General features: G+C 36.1%; 5 protein-coding genes across 6 annotated transcripts; 1 reads left to right on the top strand and 4 right to left on the bottom strand.

Annotated features, from left to right (window-relative positions):
- Window positions 1-943: 943 nt before the first annotated feature.
- On the bottom strand, window positions 944-3,040 carry LOC116016032 (rhodanese-like domain-containing protein 6). Its single transcript, XM_031256200.1, has 6 exons — window positions 2,643-3,040; window positions 2,461-2,559; window positions 2,344-2,385; window positions 2,134-2,263; window positions 1,323-1,424; window positions 944-1,217 (listed from the first exon to the last, which is right to left on the bottom strand). The coding sequence occupies exons 1-6, from the start codon at window positions 2,859-2,861 to the stop codon at window positions 1,114-1,116; spliced, it is 696 nt and encodes a 231-aa protein (XP_031112060.1). The 5' UTR covers window positions 2,862-3,040; the 3' UTR covers window positions 944-1,113.
- Window positions 3,041-3,687: 647 nt separating this feature from the next.
- LOC116016025 lies at window positions 3,688-6,151 on the bottom strand. The gene is made up of 2 exons (XM_031256193.1): window positions 4,916-6,151; window positions 3,688-4,116 (listed from the first exon to the last, which is right to left on the bottom strand). The coding sequence occupies exons 1-2, from the start codon at window positions 5,909-5,911 to the stop codon at window positions 3,715-3,717; spliced, it is 1,398 nt and encodes a 465-aa protein (XP_031112053.1). The 5' UTR covers window positions 5,912-6,151; the 3' UTR covers window positions 3,688-3,714.
- A 218-nt stretch (window positions 6,152-6,369) lies between these two features.
- LOC116033014 (serine/threonine-protein kinase PEPKR2) lies at window positions 6,370-10,146 on the bottom strand. The gene is made up of 4 exons (XM_031275770.1): window positions 9,956-10,146; window positions 8,940-9,756; window positions 7,250-7,546; window positions 6,370-7,080 (listed from the first exon to the last, which is right to left on the bottom strand). Exons 2-4 carry the CDS (start codon window positions 9,718-9,720, stop codon window positions 6,737-6,739), a joined length of 1,422 nt encoding a protein of 473 aa, XP_031131630.1. The 5' UTR covers window positions 9,721-9,756; window positions 9,956-10,146; the 3' UTR covers window positions 6,370-6,736.
- A 3,018-nt stretch (window positions 10,147-13,164) lies between these two features.
- LOC116024343 (chaperone protein dnaJ 1, mitochondrial) lies at window positions 13,165-20,090 on the top strand. Of its 2 annotated transcripts, none has more exons than XM_031265243.1 (19): window positions 13,165-13,388; window positions 13,496-13,589; window positions 13,773-13,859; window positions 13,987-14,078; window positions 14,437-14,520; window positions 14,624-14,662; window positions 14,769-14,885; window positions 14,982-15,023; window positions 15,101-15,188; window positions 15,885-15,949; window positions 16,069-16,131; window positions 16,209-16,281; window positions 16,869-16,960; window positions 17,301-17,372; window positions 17,890-17,946; window positions 18,291-18,339; window positions 18,439-18,508; window positions 18,718-18,807; window positions 19,036-20,090. In XM_031265243.1, exons 1-19 carry the CDS (start codon window positions 13,332-13,334, stop codon window positions 19,061-19,063), a joined length of 1,359 nt encoding a protein of 452 aa, XP_031121103.1. In that variant the 5' UTR covers window positions 13,165-13,331; the 3' UTR covers window positions 19,064-20,090. The 2 variants fall into 2 exon arrangements, with proteins under 2 accessions (XP_031121103.1, XP_031121099.1); XM_031265239.1 differs by having other exon boundaries at window positions 13,166-13,388; window positions 19,072-20,090.
- LOC116024356 (purine permease 2-like) lies at window positions 19,489-21,334 on the bottom strand. The gene is made up of 2 exons (XM_031265252.1): window positions 20,494-21,334; window positions 19,489-20,046 (listed from the first exon to the last, which is right to left on the bottom strand). Exons 1-2 carry the CDS (start codon window positions 21,175-21,177, stop codon window positions 19,684-19,686), a joined length of 1,047 nt encoding a protein of 348 aa, XP_031121112.1. The 5' UTR covers window positions 21,178-21,334; the 3' UTR covers window positions 19,489-19,683.
- Between the last annotated feature and the right edge of the window lie 334 nt (window positions 21,335-21,668).

The following is a 21,668-nucleotide window of genomic DNA, read 5'->3' as shown; positions in this document are numbered from 1 at the left end:
TATTGCAGGATTACAAATGACCAAAAGATAATGGACTTCAATTTACACTGAGTCCATCTGGTGCAGCATAGACACATTTATGTCATTCTATGAAAAGCAGGGCAAAACCATCATCATTTGAACAAGACCATCTAATCTCTCAAAAGGCAGGCCAGATTAGCCTCACTTATCTGGTTCAAATGTTGGTGTTGTGAGTCAAGAAAGTGCACTTTTCTTGAGATGAATTTTCTTATTGCAGGTGGAATGTCTCATGAAGTCTACTTTTGGTTCATTGTATATGGGCCTTTTCTAAATGCATCTGGATTTCTGAATCAAGTCAATAATGAGGCAGTAAAAGCCATGACAATTGATGCAAATTTGCACTGTAATGTACAGTTTTTGCTCTTTGTGGCAATGCAAGCCATGGGCCCATGGCCTGAAAACCCCTTGGAGCAAAAAATAAAATGTCTGTTCATAATAGCATGGAATTAGTCAAGGCTGAACCACACAAAATAGTGCCAATCACAAGAACGTATGGATTTTGGCATGTTGTCTATAGAACAGTGAAGAGATAGAGTTATAATGAATCAAAGATATGAGCACTGAAATATGCAAGTTTTTTTTTTTTTTTTTGAAAGAAATATGCAAGTTATAATGGATCAAAGATATGAACAGTGAAATGCCATGCCCTCATGTCACAATATTAGGCTGCTAGGCCTGTAATGGTCCAGTTCTGGGAAAGAAATGGAGTTCTAGTGAGAGCAATTAGGTTCATTTTCTTGAATTTGGCTCCAACAAAACTCAAAATTTTTTCTCCTAAGAGTTATTTTCTTTGAGGGAAGCTTCAAGCTTAACACTTCAGGTTACAAAGCCCAGCCCAGTTTGATCTAATTCGCAATAGTTTTTGTTTCACCAATAAATAAAATAGAAAACTATTTCATGTGAAGCTCTTAGGCATATATACTGGAAAAATGATGGGAAAAAATTGATTGAACATAATAATGCTATAGAGATTCTTCCAATAACTCTGTAAGACTGTTTATAGAAAGTCAATGACAGTAACAATGCAGTAAAAACCTGCCCCCAGAGAGTAACCATCCACAAAATTATTGCAAGATTTTCAGCATTGAGCAACTAAGAATGTTTCTTTGCAATTTCTGTTTGCTTTTCTTCTGACATACTGATATCCCCTTGAATACTTTCTAGGAATGAAAGCATCTGCTGTAAACCTTCCTCGTCTGCCACAGAATAAAAGAGAGAGTGTGAAAAACACGATGTGGTCTATGCAGAATAAGAAAAGGTGGGAAACTAGACGTTACTCCATACTATGTTAAGATCCTTACCAAATCGTGGTATCGTGTGACCTTTAGGGTGATGAATAACCAGGGGATCCACAAATGATTCGAGGAGTTCACTTCCATATTCCTTAAGGAAGTCCTCCTTTCCTGCAACATTACAGTGACTAATATGTAAAGGCTGTGAATTGAACTACACAAATTCATAATTATAATTAGTGGGTGGCTGCCAAACATTTCCAGTTATCTTAGACATTTAAGCACAGCAGTTTATGACATTGTAACATATTGTTCATTGACATAGAAAAGTTCAATCACTTCGTATGTTGACAAAAGTTAGCTCGGTGAAATTTGCAAAAAACCAGGACCTCTCAGCTAGTGCCTCATCTAAAATAACAGTGCTCCCACCGAGAAAGCCCACGAGTTCAATAGTGATTATCTACTCACTAAAACAAAAACCTTTATGTCTCTCCCGTGGTGAGTATAGATTATATAGCTACTTCTTTTTGACTGAGTTACTTGATCAAGGGATATACTACTTAACTAATCGCCTCACATGAATGAAGCCCAAAATATCATAAAATCCTATCATCAGTTGATATGTTGCATTATAGGATATAGCAGTATTGCCATTTCAGAGAACATACAAAACCGGAATGACTTTAGAATTGACTAAAACTCTAGAAATCTATCCCCATCTTTTAGTTTTATGCAAAGTAACATAGAGAACTGACACAATTACACAAATACAAGCAATTGACATTATAGACAAACTTGAATCTTGAATCATTTCTCAACTTCAAGTCCTCTATATAAATATTGCATGGAAATTAAGGAGGGAACAGTTTAAAAGAGTCACCTATGAAATGAACAGAGGGGCATTTAATAGGCAATGAGTATGCCTTTTCTGCAATTGCTTGGTTCTTTAGCTTTGCTCCTCCAATTATTATAAGATATCTAATCTTGGGCACATTTGCAAGGCCCACTCCCTACCAAAGAAGATCATCCCATTTTATTCACAAGCACAGTTCAACATTTCTACACTAATGAAATTCAAAGAATTGCATACCTTCTCTTGTAACCCAGGCAATGCTGCTGACAACATTGCACCCTGAATTCAAATTCAACAAGAATTAACACAAGAAAAAGGGGTGGTGAAAAAGAAGAACGAAGTAGAGAGAATTACCTGGGAGAAACCAAGAAGACCATCAAAAGGCCCATATTTTATCATGCAATCTTCAATGAAAGCAAGGCAGTTGTCAAAATTCTGATACTCTGTGAATTCCTGGATTTCAAGAAAGAGAAATTGGCATTGGAATGGAATTGAAAACATGATGGATTAAAAGATGGAGAGAAAAATTAAAGGACCTTGTTGAACTGGAACCACTCATAATAAGGAGGATCAAAGATGCCCTCCACATCAGATTTGCCCTGGCAAGGAAACGGTGCATCTACGAAGACAAGATCCAATTTTTCCACCACTGATGATGGCCATTTCCCGACGACCTGCTTCTTGAGAATTTCGGCGCTGGTTCTGAAGCCATGAAGGCAGAGAAATCTTGGTTTCCTCTGATTCAGACTGCCCATGGTTGCCCAAGCTTTTGACTGTTTTCTTCTTTAAGTATGATCGCAGGCACAGACAAATTTCCAGGGCTTCCGGAGCAAGAAAAGTGGAAGTTTTTGAATGCGTAGGCGTTGCTGATGTTTAGAACGTTGGCTTACATGGCTCCTTCAGCGATCAGCTGGATTCTGGAAAGGAATTGTAATGTTTGACTTTCGTCATCGTTTCTTCCGTCTTTCCACGTGTTTATCATTTTGTATATTGCCACGCCGCCCACGCCTTCACCAATAAGATCATTATAATAACTCAATTCTTTCACTTACCCGAGGCCCGATTATATTCTAAACTTTATGAACTTGTATCTAAACTCAAGTGAAAATAAATCGAAACTCAATACTAAGCTCTACACTTCTACACACAAAGAGTTCATTTTAAACCCAAAATTAAGTGGCAGGAAACATATCTCATTCCTCTTGTTAGAAGTTAATGCTAAGTGAAGTAATACCTTCTTGATTTGCCATTAGCATATTTGTGATGGGCTTGTTGGGCCTTCAAAATTGCAGTATCAGTCTACCTATCCATAAGACAAATGTTATACATAGATCAAGATTCATATTACATTGTGAACCCTGATACGAAAATTTTATACCTTCAATTAATTCATTCTGATAGATCAACAATTTTTGTACATATAAACAAATAACTTGATAATAGTAAGTTAAACAAATAACAAATAACATACGAAAATTCATTCTGATCTGTATTTTTTTTTATCTCCATTGAAGATTTGAAGTATATATTATGCCTTGATCCCTTACAAATTTTGACGGATAGTAAGGCTACATATTTATATTTTATATTATATGATGAGCAAACTAATTAACAAGCACAGGCATTTGAAGCATGCAGTGTAGTATTCACAGCAGTTTTGGAAGCTTTCTCCATCTTCATCAACTTCACTTGATTGAGCACTTTGCTTGCCCACTCTGCAAAATAGGTTTGGTTGTGACCCACCTTTCCATTCTTGTGAAACGAAAAGCATTGGGAGGAATCTTTGGGGTTAGGGCAATCGGGTCCGTTTGGATCCCACCAGGCTCCCCGGTGGTTCATGCCGGACTGAGTTGCCATCCAGTGATGCGCAAATCGACCTATGCCGCTATACTCCCGCCACCCTTTTGGGAAGAACTCCATTACGCTGCTGCCACGGTCCATGAAGAACATGTTGGTTAGTTGCGCCCCGTGTGGAGATGCAACAATGTCTGTGTTCGTCATCACTCTCACCTGAAAATGCACGCATGGTGCCCAGAAAATGAGTTGCGCATTACTCTAGCATGGTGGTGGTGCATATTACTCTACAAAGTTCAAGCTTTTTGGGTGACGAGGAGACCCGAATTACAAAGCATGACATGTAGCATTAGCAGACAAATGACCACAATTCCTAAACATGTAAATTAGTTTTGTGTTGATTGTGTGACCAAGTTAGACCTAATGAATGGACATATCAACTAGCTTGCCAAAAAATGGGTAGATGGCGACAATAGACTGGCAAGGGTAGTGCCCACTAAGGTCTGATCAAGTGATTAAGTTCAGAGAGTTTGTTGTTAGTTTTGGAATTGATTATGAAAGGGACAGCGGACACAATTAGTCATATTGTTGTTTCCCTTATGAGTCCATGGCGTGAAGAAACCAATTTAATTTGGCTTCGTATGAGGTAAGGCTGGTCTGCGGGTAAGAAGGGTTTGGGACCCGCACGGCACTAATAAGCTTGAACAACTTGACTAACTTGGTTAGGGTTTACCAAGTTTAAGCATTTTGATATGAGTTAATATCCAATTTAATCCTTAACTATAGTGATTTTTATTGATTTAATCCTAAACGATTTTTTGTACTTAATTAAGTCTCCGACTTTGATAATTTTACTTATTTGAGTCATCTGTTAAGATAATTGGATAATTTCACATCTATTAGTACCCAATTTAATCTTAGACTATAGTAATGTTATCTAAATTAGTTTTTAACTATAGTAATTTTATTATAATAGATGACTAAATTAGGTATTAACCCGTTGATATTGTGTTACCTGATCACAGAATGAGAGATCTTCAGATTGGGCAACATTCAAGACACACCCATCAACCTTGGCGCATTCTTCAGCAAATATATCGGTAACCGCGGCGGCGTTCTTGAACGACCGGGAGCCTCTTCTCATGAGCAGAGTTAACCGTATGATCGGAAAGCCTCTGTCGTCCACCTCCCTCCTACTTTCCGGCATGAACCCGCAGTAATTCCTAGCCTTACACCGCAACAAGTCAAAAGCTTTGAGCTTGTTCTCTATCCCCATTTCCCCCATATCATGCCTCATCACCACCGCCCTCTCAAAACAGTACGGCCCATCATCGTCTCCTTCCTTAAACCTCTCAACCTCGACATCTCCGAACTCTGTCTCCATCAGCTGTCGAACCCACGACCCCATCTTGTACCTAATCTCTCCCCAGTGGAAAAGCACCCATCTTTGTGGCTTCACGCACCCGTTCCGCATTGCCCACCGCACGAAAGGCACCACGGCGCATAACCCATGCCACAGATTTTCATGGCTGTAGTAAGAGTCGGATATGAAGGTTAGGCCTTCCAGGAGCGTGGCGGAGAAGGGAAGACTGCTCCGCCATGCTAAGGCGTAGGAGTTTTGTGTGCCGTCTCGAATGTTGCGGCCTTTAACGCAAAGAAGGCGGCCCTGAGATGCATCCGAAGGGAAATACAAGTGTTGTGCTTCGTCTTTCTCGTGTGTGTCATTTAAGGAGCTCATAAACCATGTATTGCCAGTCATGGCGGTCTGAGCGAATCTGAGGTCCTTCAATGGCATGAAAGTAACAGACTGTTTGAGCTTGGTTGTCAGTGACTCGACGACCCCTGAGCTGTCAGGAAACATCCATGGATGGGAAGCAGGAGAAGAAGAGAGATCAAAAGGGGAAAAGTGGATGTGAAAGAGGAGAAGGAGAAGCAGAAATGAAGCGAAGAGGAATGTAATGTGCTTTGTAGCGCTTGGAATTCCCAGATTGAAACCGCGCTGTGTTTCCATCAGTGTCTCTGCAATCGCTCTTCAATTCTGATCTGACTTTTGAAGAAAATTAAACCAAGTCTCGAGATTGGAACTATCAACAAAGACTCTCAGCATTATCGACATTTTCAAATCAGAAAAGATCCAACTTTCCCGGCCTTCAGAGGATTATATAAGCAGATAAACATATCTTTAAAGAATAGAAATGGAGGTTTCTTATTTTATAAGCAGACGCACATGTTCTTAGAGAATAGAAACTGAGATCTCCTTTAATTTGAGGCGGTGGGTTATGTCAACAGAAGCTGCAGAGTGAAGAATTTAAACATAGCCCACACGTGGCTTGACTCAAATTTACCTCCTCCAAGAGCTCTAGGGGCTTAGGTGTAATTTCATCAATGGAAGCTACAGAAAATAAAATGTATGTAAAGGTAAGCCATGCAATGAAAGTATGAAACACAGCTGAAAAAAGGGGGCAAGGATAAGCACCAACTTGGCAACTTCTCATAGGCTACTTACTTTGTTGAAACTGTCAGAGATATTACATTATTTGTCAATGAAATGAAATGAAATCATAAATTCGTCATCAGCTACTACTATAAACTATTTACAAATATGTACACAAGTTTTGTTTTGTTGGCGGCCATGTTAGCATGTCTATTGGAATCAATATCCCGTCTTTGCGGTTAGGGAACTCAGTAGTAGCTGTGGGTCACATCTAGCAGGCCAGTTTCTTATGGTAGTTGAAAATTGCAGTTTGCAGGGGGAGTTATGCTTCAATCCGCGACTAATAAAAAGCAGGGATCATCACAGTACGAGGTCAGGTCATCATCTGTACATGAATCAGACTCAAAACGCTTTGCAGAGGTTGCTGGCCGTCATGTTAGATGAACATTCTTCTCTAATTGGACTGGTGGGAACACATAATCTGCTCCTTTTTGGTTCAGATATCCTGCAATGTGATATTGCCACCGTGAGTGCATCAACCAAACCAGACTCATCTGACTCTTCAGATTCTCCATTCAAGCTCTCAGAAGGAGCTCTACCCTTGCTCCCTCTCTTATTTCGATCTGATTGTGGTGTAGAAGCAGCTGCCATTATCTGGGATGGTGCACCAGCCTGATGCTTTGGCTTTGTCCTGGTGGATAATGTCCTCAATGTGCGCTCAGTATAGAAAAGAATCCATGGATGACCTGAGACATATATCAACTTAGTTATGACTAGTGAAAGAGAGGCCATCTTGTAAATGACCCAGCTAGCAAGAGAGAAAAAGGAAATTTTTGAAGTAAAAGAAGTTTCTGGAAAACTGAAATTAGTGATCCAAGGTGGAATAGAAACCAAATCTCAAAATTAAAAGCATACTTAGTACTTCATCTGCAGAAATTCTTGCAGTAGCATCTCTTGTGAGAATACGCTCAAGGAGGTCACGCGCAGGTTTAGAAACAGATTGCCATTTTCCTGTATGGAAATCAAGCTTTGTATTCTTAATTGCCTCAAAAACAGTTTCTAATGAATCGCCCTGAAATGGAAGAACTCCAATCAGGAGAGCATGTAAAAGAACACCAGCACTCCAGACATCCACTTTCTCAGAGTAATCCCCCAAAAGGACTTCTGGGGCCACGTAAGCAGGGCTTCCAGCCACACCGGTTAATCTCTGACCTATTAAAAGTTAAAACAATAAAAATTGTAAGAAAAGATATGAGAGTAGCAATAAGTGGAGGGAGGAAAAGAAAGAAAATTAACACCCAGAAATATTGGTCCATATGTTATAAAATCCAAAACTTATTTCCTAACAGGAACATCGTTGCCAGCTATTTTGACTATGAAGATGAAGATAATAATACAATTGAACTGATTTAGTGCAAATGATTGAGGAAGTGGGTGCAAGAAAGATTTGATGAAATAAAAATAAAAATAAAACCCCCATAAGATTTATGGCACTAAGAGTCTAAGAGAGCTCACTTGCAAAACCAGTCCCCAAACCAAAAATATTACTGAAACAAAAAAGAAAAGAAGCAAGAAAATTATCCCAATTTCCAAGCCCAATTGGTGACCCTGTTTATTTGATATCTTCAAGTGTGAGATAATGCAAGCATAACTTTCCCCTTCAGATTTGCAGACAAATTGTTGACACACACAATACAAGTTGAAGAAGATGCAGAAAGTATATTATGAAGAAAAATGAAGCATGCTCCAAGTATGCACAATGATATACAAATCAAGAAAACCATGGGCCAATGGTATGACTTAGAGATACCAAGTAAAAAAAACTCTAGGATAAATGATAACTTGATCAAGATGAACTCAAGCAATTATTATAATCCAACTGATGATTAGAAAAGGGTTAATTACCAATAAAGGCCAATGTTTGTCCTAAATTCACTATATTCCTATGATATCTAAACAATTACATATTAAAGCATAAATAACCTTAAGATACCAGACACAACACAAAAGTTCCAAGTTGTCCAATTTTGAAGGAAAGCATTCATGAAACTGCACAGAAGCTATTATCTATTGGTTCAATATGTTCTGGCACATATCTCATACTAATATACTACATTACTACCCATAGTAAATTTTGCATACCATATGATGTCCAGCCATTACCAAGCCCACCTACTGCAAAGACACAGTTCTGCTAAGAAATGTGAAAAGAGACTTCGTATAATTGAGCGTGTTAAAAAAATAAGTTGGCTGGTCAGGCAGGTGGTGTCTACCGACCAGTAGGGTGTGTGTGTTAAGTGTTAACATCTCCTCAAAGATGAAACAAACTGTACTTTTAGTGTGAACCTAGTCAAGCCCACTAACCCCCAGAGACAGAAAGAACATGACAACAAAAATAGAATTCACAATACCAGTATCTAAAACTCCTATTGATTCCAGCATCATAACGAAGTAGGTAAAATAAAATTGTATCATCCTGAGCTATGGATAGAGGCAAACTGCAGCTTCACATGCTAATGGCACAAGTAGAGCAGTTGATGATTGAAAACAAGTTTTTTCTAAGCAAAAGAATGAGAAGAAAATCTTTAGTGGTGGTTGTGACTACCATTGGCAATCCTCATAGCCAAGCCAAAATCTGCAAGCTTTATCTTCCCTGAGGCAGTAAGAAGAATATTTTCAGGCTTAATATCCCGGTGTACAACTCCCATATCATGGCAATACTTGACAACCATCATCAAGTCCTTAAATATATTAGCAGCCCTGTGCTCAGAATATGACCCCTGATTTGCCATCTGATCAATCAACCTCCCACCCGGACACAGCTCCATCACCAAATGGAACCTCTCCTCTTCTTCATACACTGCCTCCAGCATTACGACACCCTGATGCCCTGATAAGTGTTGCATGATCTCCACTTCCCGGTGAACTGTCTCTTCCCCTTTCAGCAGTGTTTTACAAGCAAATTGTACTCCAGTGACCTTGCTTCTACAGAGCAATACAGATCCAAATTTCCCTTTCCCAATAGTTTCCCCTAACACATAGTCATCGTCAATCTTATTCTTCTGACCCATTTGTGTAGCCACATCAATGCATCCTATCTTCCTCTTAAGCCCTCGTCCAGAGGACACCGATGATGAAGTCCCACAGGGTGGAGCAGTGGCAGCAATGCCAGCCAGTCTAGTCTTACTTTTACATGACCCAACAACCTCACAGCACGCACCATAATCATAATCTTCCTTGCACCTCTTCTTTAACCTAGAATAATCTTCCAACGAATAATGAGACTTGAAATTCGATAATGATGACGTTTCGGAACCATTGGTTGAACTCAAAATCTCATTTTGCTTCAGGCACACAATCTCACTGCCTTTTCTCTTCTTCCTCATCAATCAACAATCAACAAATCGCTATCTACGAAATCCCTAAAAACAAAACCAAACCCAATATATATTGTCACCAAAGATTTCAGAATCACACTCACCTTCGGACAAAATTGCAAAGCAAACGCAGGCGTCTCACGTGTTTTCTCACATATAATCATCCCCCAATATAATGTTTTGAGCTTCCTCGCCAAAACAAGAAGAATAAAATATCACAAGAAAGGGAAAAAGAGAGACGAACCTTTGAAACCGACGCCTGAAACTGAGAGGTGAAGACACGATGTGGAATGAGACAGGCACTCGCTCGACGGTGGGGAAAAAACCCTAGAAATCTGCAAATTGCATTGGTTTCCAATTTATGAGATTTTCATTTCCTTGGGGGTTTTGTTTTGTTGAATTATTAGAGTAATTGTTTAACTCCCCACTTTTCTTCTAGCAGGGAAGAAGCAACGTGTCCATTCCGGTAACTGTACCGGCCTCATAATATCAGATTAGCAATTTTAGTCCAATTTGGACAATATTTCAAAAGTTTTTCTTAATATTTTTTAAAATACTCATAATTCTTTATCAAGTAAAAAAAAACGTATATATTTTACACTAATTGAAACATGTGTTCCATCTCAACTAAAAAACTAAGCTGATAGTTGTTGGACTGGACATTTTTATATTATATTTATGCAACACATGACTTTTTGCATGTCTCTGATACCAAATTGAAGCATGTGCTTCATCTCAACTAAAAGCTTAAACTGATAGTTGGACTGCACATTTATCTTTATATTATACTAGTTTTATACGCGCATTGCGCGAATGTGTTAATGCCCAATATTTATATTTAAATAAATATTTGAAAGTATATCAATGCAAGATTATATAAGAGAAGTTTATACATGGGTAATTGAATGTCGAATTTTTTTATTTAAATATCTAACTCAAAGTATATGAATCCAATATAATATAGAAAATTCATTATAATTATTACTAAAATAAATGTTTGCAACATTGTAAAATCGATAGTCTAAATATTTGGTCTAAAAATGATAGTCTAAATAAATACTACTTTTAATTTAAATTTTTCTAAGTGTTTTTAATTCTCTTTTGAGCAACATTGTCATTGTCTTCATCTTTACTATTTGTTCTCTTCCTTTTTGTTGGTAGTGTGTTATTTGCAATTCGGTTATATTTGGTAGCATGGATGACAACGTCATGCAATGAGATTATGATATAGGAGCTATGGACTTTCCTTTAGGTGTTCTGCTTGGGGTTCATTTGGTTCAACCATTATTGTTGAATGAGTTATTGTGGATAAAAAAATCCATAGTTTAATAAAAAAAATTAAATAAATTAATAAAAATTTAAAAATTTAAAATATTATGTATTCCAAAGGTATTAAAAGGTAGTTTCTCGCTTCAATTTGTTGGGTAATGGGCTATTTGAGTACTTTTATTGTCAACAAATCCCCCAAGTAGTTAATATGATTGATTTCAAACTATTCTTTTTTATTTTTTTCATGGTATTAAAGAAATACATATGTATCATTTTTTTGTGTATTTACTAATTTATTTAATTCAATAAGAGTAAACTAGAGTGATTCCGTTTCAATTTGTTGGGTTATTATTTGAGTACTCTCTTTGTCAACCAATCCCCAAATAGTTAATATAATTAGCTTCAAATTATTTTAAATTTTTTTCATAGTATTAATAAAATACTTAGGTAACTAAATATATAACATTATTTTGTACTATAACTTTGTTATTTAATTACAAGATATTGTAAAAATAAGATAATTGACAATGTAATGAATATCAATTGATAAATTTGAATGTAAAGAATCGTTGCATGAGAGAAAATAAAAACAATATAACTTATGAAATTATTTCTCTTATTTAATTTAATTTTTTGATAATGAATAATTTTTTCAAATAAAGGTATTTGTAGACACATAATTCTAAATTAAAGAAATACATATGTATCATTTTTTGTTGTAGCTACTAATTTGATTAATTTAATATGAGTAAAATAGAGTGAGAAACTTAATTATGTCAAATTTGATTGAGATGAGGTTCGAACCTAAGACATTTCTTATAAAAATTAATGGATAAGTTAAAAGTTAACAGATAATAGAATATTTAACGGAAAACTTAACAGATAATCATAAAAGTAAGGTTAAATTAGGTAATCTCTATTAATAATATTAATCTGAATTATCTTAACCATCTATTTGATTAAATAATTCATCTTAACCATCCATTTGATTAAATAATTTGACCGCCATTTTTTCTACCCATTTTAGACATAACTCTCTTTGGTTCTTATTAGTATAGTAGATTTATACTCACACTACTAACTAACGTCATAAACTTAAATTTAGTATAGACCTTCAAATAGCAGTGTGAATATAATTTTTTGTAAAATTAAAGCTGTGTTTTGAAAACTTGAAAAATGATTCCTGAAAATTATTTTATGTACTTTCAGTATTTGAAAAGGGAGAAGATACTGAAATCAATTTATTTATCACACCAACAAGGGCAATAACCTAATGGGTTAGTTCAAGTGACAAGTGAGTTCGATTCTCACAAATGACGATTCCCCTGGATCAGCACCCGTGTTTTCCGGAGCTGAATTTACCAAAAAAGAAAAAAAAAATAAAAAACAAGGGCAATAACTTCCAATTTATTGAGATATGTGTAGATATTCTTTTTCTATTTATACCAATTTATTTATTACACCAAGTCATTTGATAAAGAAAAAAAATGTAAATTTCACTTGATCATTTTGTTGTTATGGGCTTAAATAGAATGTGCACTCCCAAATGTACTTTTCTTTAGTGTTGCTAAACTGAAATTACCATGCATAAAAAATGAAACAAAAAACCAGAGTTCATTCAATAACGTATATTGTTAAATGAAATTTTAGTATAATTAATATGATATTTTAGTGTTGTTAAAATGAAACCAGTGTATTTTAAAAATTAAACTAAAATTCAGATACATACAATAACATATATTGTCAAATAAACGTGGATTATAATTAAAATACTTCGTAATACTTTAGCGTCATTATAATTAAACTAGTGTGTGTGAAAAATGAAATTACAAAATAGAACTCATACAATAATATATATTGTCAAATGAAACTGTAGTAGAATTAGAATGATACATTGGCATTACTATAATGAAATGAAACTAATGTGTGTGAAAAATGAAACTAAAAAATAGAGTACTATTATCAAATTAAACTGATAATTAAAATGACCACATTATTATATGGACCGTTGTGCACAATAAAATTTGCCAGCTATATCGTTGGGACAACAAAAAAAAAACTTTAATATTCCCCTTGTATTCACCTTCCTTAAGAAAAATAAAATATGTTAACATATGCTTAAAAGTTGTTACGAAGTAAAAAAATAATGAGGTGTAAAAAAAAAAAAAATTAATGATATCAGTAAATTGCTACAGAGCGCAGACCCTAAACCCACTCCCGCCATCAATCACTCACCGCCTGTGATTCGGCGATCAATCTCACGATTCATTCCGACGTCGTATAACCGTCTTTTCTACAACTCTCAAAGCTTAATTTCATTATTGTGGCGCTTGGATAGCTTCGAGCTCGAAATGGGCAGATTGAGCTGGGCTAGGCTTTCCTCAAAATCATTTGTTCAGAATATTTTGGTAATTCTAGTAAAATTTTATCCATTTTTAACTTCGATGGAATATTTACAGATATAGTTTCATATAACTGCTTTCTGCAATTTTTTTTTTTGAAAAATGTTTTACAGTCTCGGCATAGAGTTGTTGCTGAATCAGCCGTTGAGAAAAGAATTTTACGGGGCACAGTTCCGGAATTTCAACGGACATTGCTACAGAGTAGATGTTAGTTTGTTAACTGTAATGAGCTTTTAGACATCACAGTGGATTTCTTGTTCATATTAATTTGTTCAAGATTTAGTATCTTTATTTATCCATGAGGGAAAGTTAGTAGGAATTTCTGTTAATTGAACTGGTTTCAATTGCGGGTTTACTCATTTTTATCAATGCCTCTGCCTCATGAATCAGCTTTGTATAGTTCCGGTATTATTGGCAAGCCAGCAAATTTTGCAGCTAATGAATGCCCATCATCCAGACATTTTATCCACTCTACAGGTAAATTTTTTTTTAATTACTACATGTGTGTGGTGGTGGTGGTTTATCTTGTTTATCTTGTTGATTTGTTTGTTTATTTTATTTTATTTTATTTTATTATGCCAACACACTCTGTTTCATCTACCAGGAGTTTGTCATTCTGCGGAAAAGGATTATTATGACCTTTTAGGTGTTTCTAAAGATGCCAGTCGGGAAGAGATTAAGAAGGCTTTTCATGCAGTGAGTAATACTTGAATTTTTCTTTGTGAACCGAAGAGTAGATAATTTTCGTTTGATCTTGTAGTTATCCATTTTTCAGTTACTGGTATTACTTATTGCTTGGTCTATTGCAAAATGAGACATTTTCTTATTTTTATTGAGAGATACTTTATTGGGGTTCTTTTCTTCACTTGCATTGTGTGTGTGTGGTTTGGTTGTGTTCTCCCTTTTTAGGTGAGTTTGTGATTAAAAGCTTTGAATTTTCTGCACTCTAGAAACCTTTATTCTCATACTTCAGTGAACTTTTCAATATTACTGCTTTTTATTTATCATGCTTGTTTAGTATTTCTAAATGCCTTTATTTCTAAATATTCTGTAGCTTGCAAAAAAGTACCATCCTGATGCCAATAAGAATAATCCTTCTACAAGGAGGAAATTTCAAGAAATAAGAGATGCATATGAGGTTTGCAGTTCTTTCTTATTCATGCAGTATATTATAGTTAGTTCATTACTATAATTAAAATTGTTTATTTATTTCACATTATCATTGTGAAAGGTGAATTCAGACTCTGCAAGATCCTGACAAGAGAAAACAATATGACATGGTAATATTTCTTTTTCTACCCATGGTTTATTCACATAAGAATCATATGGCCATGTCATTTTTTGATTAAACATTCCGGAAATAAATGGTATTCACCCTTATGACAGATGAAAGAACACAGAAAAACTGAATATTCAAATTTTGATTATGGGGGTGCTGAAGGATTTAGACATGAAGCAAACTTCAATGATTTTTCTCATTCTTTCCAGAAAATTTTTTCTGAGGTATAACCTTCCACACAATTTTTTAAAATTTCACGTGGTTGCTGCATTCAAAACTATAGTGTCTTTCTAATCGTACCATGTTTTTAACATGCTTAGATATTTGAAAATGAGACAGAAACTTTCACAGATGATATTCAGGTTTGTACTTCTTGTTACCCTTTTTTTTAGTCTGCCAATTTAAATTTGTTCTGTATAACTTACTTTGAAATTTGAAGGTGGACCTTTCTCTCTCTTTTCCTGAAGCTGCTAAAGGATGCACAAAGCATCTGTCATTTGATGCAGATGTTCCTTGTGGTTCTTGTCGTAAGTAGATTTTATCCTCAAATTTTCATTGAAGTATCACTGTGTCTGTTATCTGTAGCACTGCATTTTCAATTCTGATGTCCATTTTTATCTTCTTCTTTCTGTCTTGTTTTCTAAGTGAATACATGGGAGGCATTTTGAAGACACTATAAATTCACATTTTGCACTTTCAATCCCTATTTTCTGTGTGTTCCTTGTTGGTGTGGAGTGCCAATTATTCTAGTTTTTCAAAGTGGAAGACAAAAACCCATATTATCATTAGAAGTTTGTGCATTGACAGTCAAGTTGGTAACTTATGAAAAACTATATTCATTTTTTGCTTGATTATATCACTATGCTGTCTCAGGAAATATAATATAGACCAACTAGAAAGGTATAGTTCTTCCTGTGATTTAATGACCATATGACTTCATTTCTGAAAATTACCATTAATTTCTTTTCAAATGTGAAGGAATTGGTTTTATGAGGTATGTTTGAAGATTATCCCTACTGTTGTTAGAGATTATCTTTGTGATAAACATTCATCATTGTTGAAACTGAGTCCTAAATTCTAAGACAAGATAGACACCTAGTACTCTAGTAGCCAAAAACAATGTTGTATGAACTTGAAGAACTCCGCTTCATGTGAAAGATCTCAATTTTGTTACTGAGTGGGAATTTTTTTTTTTCATTTTCTTGTCCTTCATCCTCATCTAGATGGGCAGGGTCACCCACTGAATGCAAAGGCAAGAGTCTGTCCAACATGTGAAGGCCTTGGGCGAGTAAGTTATGAATTTTTTTTATAGGGTTTGATTTTCAACTGGTTGGGCAGCCCGGAATTCCTTTCTTCGTCTGTTTTTTTTTTTTTTTGGGTCCTTTAATTTATTCATATATTAATCAGGTTACTATTCCCCCATTTACGGCTCTGTGCTGTAGTTGTAAAGGATCTGGCAGAATCATTAAGGTTAGTTTATATGAATGGGTGATTTTATCTGTTGAATAGTATTTCAACATACTATTTATTAGTCTCTGTGGTTTTAGGAAATTTGTAGGGAATGCAAAGGATCAGGAGCTGTTAGAGGCGTTATGGATGTTAAAGTAACCATACCACCAGGTTGGTGTGAAAATTTATTTTTCTTAGTTAAATGTAGATCTTAACAAAGATACTTCTGTCTTTGACAGTATTTTCAATTTGAATTAAACATGTCAGAAAGTTCCTGCTGGCATTATGTAGAAAAGGATTACAATTTGCTCAAATTGCCATTCCATATTTGAGAACAGTCTCAAAATCTTAGTTTGTTGACAACTAAATAATGAAAAAAAAAACAATTATTGGAGTATATTAGGAAACAGAATTAATTAATAATTGATCTCCATTTAACCTTTAGTGCACTTCAATATATATATATATATGTGTGTGTGTGTGTGTGTGTGTGTGTGCGTGCACGCGCTCTTGTATTTACACTTACACACACATACATGTATATTATGTTTGCAGACATAATTTTCACTATTTTTTGCTTTGGAAGATAGTTGATGCATCTGCTAAAGACACTTACAGTAGGAAATTTGAAATTTCTTGGTTCTAACTCTACTTTAGTAGAAAGGTCTAAGAGCTCTGGCATTCTATTTTAATGATGAGTTTGGTTTCACCATGATGTCTCACCTCCCCCAAACAATAAAAATAAAAAATGGAAAAAGGTGTGGATTCTGGCGATACTATCCGTGTGCAAAGAGCTGGTCATGCTGGCAGAAGAGGGATGCAACCAGGCAACTTGTTTATAAAGCTCAAGGCATGGCCTCTTTTCTGAATTTAGTCATTTTGTTCAACTTTTTTAGTGTTTTTATTTCATGTTTCTCTTACTTCTGATTTCTGTTTGGATAGTTATGCTAATATATTTGACCAACTAACTTTGTCATGAAGAACATATGGCTCAAGTCATAATCACAATATCTTTTGGCTTCTGATTGTTTGCTAAATTTTTGGAGTGACCACCTCAATTTTACTGCATGTGCCAGTTCTAGATTAGTAGTTCATTTGATAATTTCATTTCTTCTTTTCTCGTTGTAGCTCTCAGCTCTTGGAATTCTTCATTAGTGCCAACTTGAAGACTTTATTTTTTCCTTTTCCAGGTTGATGAAGATTCTGTTTTTGACAGAGATGGTGCTGACATTTATGTTGATGCTAATATCAACTTTACACAAGTAAGATATAACTGTTCTTTTCTCCTTGAGTTTGAACTCATCAGTTTACCTGTCCAGTAAATTTCTACCTAGAATCTTTCTGTGTATGCATCAGTAAAATTTGATTAGTCCTAACCAGGCATATGCTATTCATAAATGATCATGGAAGAAGATGGAACAGTAAATAAAATCAACCATTAACCTTTTCCTCAATTCATAGGTGAGGTAGACTTATAGGTCATGAGTTCAAATACCGCACCCTCCCAACTAATGTGCTAAAAAATGATCTTCACAAGACTAGAAGAGTTTACGGATGATAACATGTGTTAAGAGTTCCACATTGATAAAATAAGAGAGAACATATGGGTTTATAAGGCCATGGGTTAGACTAGCTAATTGGTTGGATTCAATCTTTTAGTGTGGTTTGACCCACGTGCATTATAGCCCAATCTTAATTTATAACAACATGGAAATAGCATACTTAAAAGGATGGCATCTTCCAAGTTAATTTCCTTATACTCACCGAGAGGTTTGACAGGCTATTCTTGGTGGCAAGGTTGAGGTACCGACTTTATCTGGGACAACATCAGTGAAGGCATGGCTTTCTTATTCTGTTCACGCAAATCTCATTGCTGAATTACATTGTTTATGTTTCTGTCTCATCTATTATTCTTTTGTAATTGCTCTTATGTTATAGCCTAACTTTGCTTCCAAATAGAGCTTTGATTTATATATTTGAATTTTCCAAAATGTTACTATTCTTTTTACTGTTCTTAGAATCTTAGTCCAAAAGTTAATTTCATTGGCTGCATTTTTATGGTGACTAAACTCTTCAATATGTTAGTGTCTCTTAATGTTCATTAAGGCCATTATCTTGATCTTTTTACTGTTAACCATTTACTAAAGGCTACCTTTCACTTTTCATTCTGGTCCCCATAGATACCAAAGGGTGTTCAGCCTGGTCAACTTCTGGTACTTAGAGGCAAAGGTATGATGATCTTCTTATGGTATCTTAATTCTGAAATCACCATTCTTACTCCTAGTTTTGAATTTGCAATGATGAATATGCATGCCCCATATTGATTAGGCTTGCCGAGGAGTGGCTTTGTTGTAAACCATGGAGATCAGTATGTGAGATTCCGCATAAGATTTCCAACGTAATCCTCTTACACATTTGTTGTTGTTTGGTTTTTATTTTTATTATTATTTAAAATTTTAAGAAGTATGTGTTCTATGTAAATCATGATTCACTTCTTTATTATTATTATTATTATTATTTTTATTTATTTAATGTAAGTCTTTTAAGACGCATGCTGCAGACAATGTTCAATGCTTTTTCTTTATTATTATTTTAACTTGTTTGCAGAGAATTAAACAATAAACAACGAGCAATACTTGAAGAATTTGCCAAGGAGGAAATTAATAATGGAGATAACATGTATTCACAAGGAAATTGGTGAGTTTGCTTTGTGGATGTTCTTGAACTTTCATTTACTCCAATAAATCTCTTTCTATTTTGTTGTTCACTCCATTTTGTGCTGTCCAATTTTCAGCATGTTAGCTGTCAATTAGGATGTTAGAATCCATTTTAAGTTTGCAGTCCTTTAGTGTTCATTGCATATACACCATTGTAGACATCTTTAACCATTCTGAATGTGGCGAGCATTCTTGAATGGTATTACAGGCTTTATCAGCAGCTCTGTACTGGTTGAACTTACAGGTGGAATCATGTGGTTGAACACATCATTACTCCGAAGTTTGCAGTCGAGCTCTCCCTTCTGATCTTAATTCTCCTGCTGCTAAACAAAATCCTATTATGAAGACCGCCGCTGATTGCAAAAGATAGAATCATCAAGACTAGAACACGACAACCTGTGATGGCAAGGTGGGTAACTCATCAACATCATCTCGATCCTATTTGATGTTGGCAGTAAGCCGTGCACGTACTTGGCAGTCTTTTATCCAGGGATTGGCTGCAACTAGAACTTTGTGGTGTCATCTTCTTCTCTGCACAGTTCAAGCTCTGATCTAAAAGTTTACTGACCCTGCCATTTGGTGGTGAAGAGTTTTGACTTTTTATATACATATTAGATAAAAGATTATTAATTGAGGTACAGATTATTGTTGAAGCATACGCTTTGGTGTCCAATGTAAACACTACACTTGATGGTGAAGATTTGGCATATAGCATGACAAGTTGTAGACTGTCGCTATTGGAATTACAAGTGAAAAAATGGAAGTGGAACACTAATGACTAATGAAAGGCCACCCCATTAAATTGATTTCTACAATGAAAAGAGCCGTGTAGCTTCTTGGTTGATTGAATTTCATTTCAGGCCACATGTGATGTGGGAGTCATCTCTGTCGTTTGTGGGGTTTGGTTCTTCTCCTCATCCACCATGTCTTTACTGCGGCGTTTGATCTCTCCGTAAAAATAAGAAACAAATCCCCAGAGGCAGAGGAAAAGAGAGACGCCCTTCTCCGCCTGGAACTTCTCGTGGAATGAAATCACGGCGAGAAGCTCCGTCACTGGGAGGAGAACGGTGTTGATGATGACGGAGAGCAAAGATGAACCGTAGCAGATCACCCCAAGGGCTCCCATAAGGAACGATTGCGATGTAATCCCAGTGCATACCACTACTATGTAATATTTTGCTGCACCCAATTCAAACTCTCTTGCTTCCCTTGGGATCACCTGTATATAATATAAATAAATAATACAAAAAAATTTAGTGACAACCCCATCTAAGTTAGGTTGTTGACTTGGTAACCACAAGGTGTGAGAGTGGTTTATTAGTTTTCTCATTTTGAGTCGGTAGTTAGCTATAAACAACCTAAATTAGGCTAGGTCATACTCTCAGTTTGACTTCCTGTCAAAGTTGTCTATTGGGTTTTTTTGTTAGTGCACACTTTTCAAGGAGTGACATATTAGTTTTCTTAGTTTAAGCTTGGCTTTTTGGTTAGTGCACACTTTTCAAGAAGTGACATATTAATTTTCTTATTTTAAGCTGGTTAGCTATGAGAGGATCCAGTACATCCTCAGATACTAAGTAGAGGTTTTGTAGTTACTCAAAAAAAAGAAAAAGGTAATGCGTGCTTGTGTTTATTATATTATTGATGAAGATAGAAGCAAGAAGTTAACCTGGAAGTCACGGTTTACGAACATTCCAACAGTGCAGAAAAGAGTGGCAGCAAAAGACATTACCATCTGAAATTCCAACACCAAAATATAACCAATCGGCGTATTAGCCTTCTTGTAAATCAACTCCACCAACGGCATAATCAACCCATACAAACCCGCCGACGCAAGAGTCAACACAAACCCCAAAGCATACTCCTTATTCGACTCCCCGGCCGGCCGGTCATTTCCGGCTCGGAGACCCAAAACCACCGCCCCGGCCGTCAGCAAGACGATGGAGTTCACCGAGAACGCGGTAAACTGTTGCTTCACGAGCAAGAAAGCGAACAACGCCGTGAACCCCAGCTGAGAGCTAACTATAAGAGACGACGTGGAAACGGGAAGCTTGGCCATGCCGTAGGTGTAGAGATAGTTCATGAGGCCCATCAGAAGGCCGATGAGTGCACCGGAGAGGAAAAGACACGGCGTCATAAGAAAGAACTTGGTGTCACTCCTCCGCCGGCGGCGGCGGCGGAGGTAGGAGATGAGGAGAGGGATGAAAACCACCGGGCAGGCGGCGGTTTGGAGCCAGGTTGAAAACCATAAACGGTTGCCGCCTCGGAGGAAGTAGAGGCGGAGGAGCAAAGGGGTAGCGCAGTTCCCGATTGCCAATAATACAACGTTGAATAAAAGGAGGATTGTCCTCATCTTGTTGCATCATATCCTTTGAGCTCCCATTCTCTCAAAGAATATATATGTGTATAAATTATAAATAAAATCAACCACATAAACGACCCAATAACTAATAACTACCTATATCCAAAACTAATAATTGAAGGTTCATATAACTACAACATGATAAGTTTATGTTTTTTAGATCATAATTTACCCTATATTTAAAAGAATCCTTATTTGCTTTGTTTACTTAGTTAGGTGCAAGTTCCATCATGCATCCAAGCAAAAATGATTGATTTCCATGCATTTTGAAGAAGAGATAGATGACTCAAGTCGCAAGTTGACCATATATTATTGATTATTGAAGCATAAAATAAAAAGAGAGCATGCAATTATTGAATGAGCATTCATCAATTCCAAGAGACGTATACTATTGGGTCATGCCCGGCCATACAAAATGCAAAAATCTTCAAAACACATTCTGTCAGAGTGAGAGGGCCAAACACACGGGGTAGGTGATGCAC

The sequence above is a fragment of the Ipomoea triloba genome, chromosome 1, assembly GCF_003576645.1.
Source record: "Ipomoea triloba cultivar NCNSP0323 chromosome 1, ASM357664v1".
NCBI lineage: Eukaryota > Viridiplantae > Streptophyta > Magnoliopsida > Solanales > Convolvulaceae > Ipomoea > Ipomoea triloba.
The sequence above is the reverse complement of the archived record's forward strand: the minus strand, read 5'-3'. Positions and strand labels throughout refer to the sequence as shown.

Bases quoted from the DNA above. Each gene is read 5' to 3' on its own strand.
- LOC116016032 (XM_031256200.1), bottom strand. From the start codon at position 2,861: ATGGGCAGTCTGAATCAGAGGAAACCAAGATTTCTCTGCCTTCATGGC. The intron at 2,386-2,460 runs GTAATTCTCTCT...ATTTGAATTCAG, and splicing joins GTCTTCTTGGTTTCTCCCAG to GGTGCAATGTTGTCAGCAGC. The intron at 1,425-2,133 runs GTGACTCTTTTA...GTAATGTTGCAG, and splicing joins CCCCTCTGTTCATTTCATAG to GAAAGGAGGACTTCCTTAAG.
- LOC116016025 (XM_031256193.1), bottom strand. From the start codon at position 5,911: ATGGAAACACAGCGCGGTTTCAATCTGGGAATTCCAAGCGCTACAAAG. The intron at 4,117-4,915 runs GTAACACAATAT...GTGCATTTTCAG, and splicing joins ATCTCTCATTCTGTGATCAG to GTGAGAGTGATGACGAACAC.
- LOC116033014 (XM_031275770.1), bottom strand. From the start codon at position 9,720: ATGAGGAAGAAGAGAAAAGGCAGTGAGATTGTGTGCCTGAAGCAAAAT. The intron at 7,547-8,939 runs GTAGTCACAACC...AACTTTTAATAG, and splicing joins GGCTATGAGGATTGCCAATG to GTCAGAGATTAACCGGTGTG. The intron at 7,081-7,249 runs GTATGCTTTTAA...TATATGTCTCAG, and splicing joins TTCTGCAGATGAAGTACTAA to GTCATCCATGGATTCTTTTC.
- LOC116024343 (XM_031265239.1), top strand. From the start codon at position 13,332: ATGGGCAGATTGAGCTGGGCTAGGCTTTCCTCAAAATCATTTGTTCAG. The intron at 13,590-13,772 runs GTTAGTTTGTTA...CTCATGAATCAG, and splicing joins GACATTGCTACAGAGTAGAT to CTTTGTATAGTTCCGGTATT. The intron at 13,860-13,986 runs GTAAATTTTTTT...TTCATCTACCAG, and splicing joins ACATTTTATCCACTCTACAG to GAGTTTGTCATTCTGCGGAA.
- LOC116024356 (XM_031265252.1), bottom strand. From the start codon at position 21,177: ATGAGGACAATCCTCCTTTTATTCAACGTTGTATTATTGGCAATCGGG. The intron at 20,047-20,493 runs GTTAACTTCTTG...TATTATATACAG, and splicing joins TCGTAAACCGTGACTTCCAG to GTGATCCCAAGGGAAGCAAG.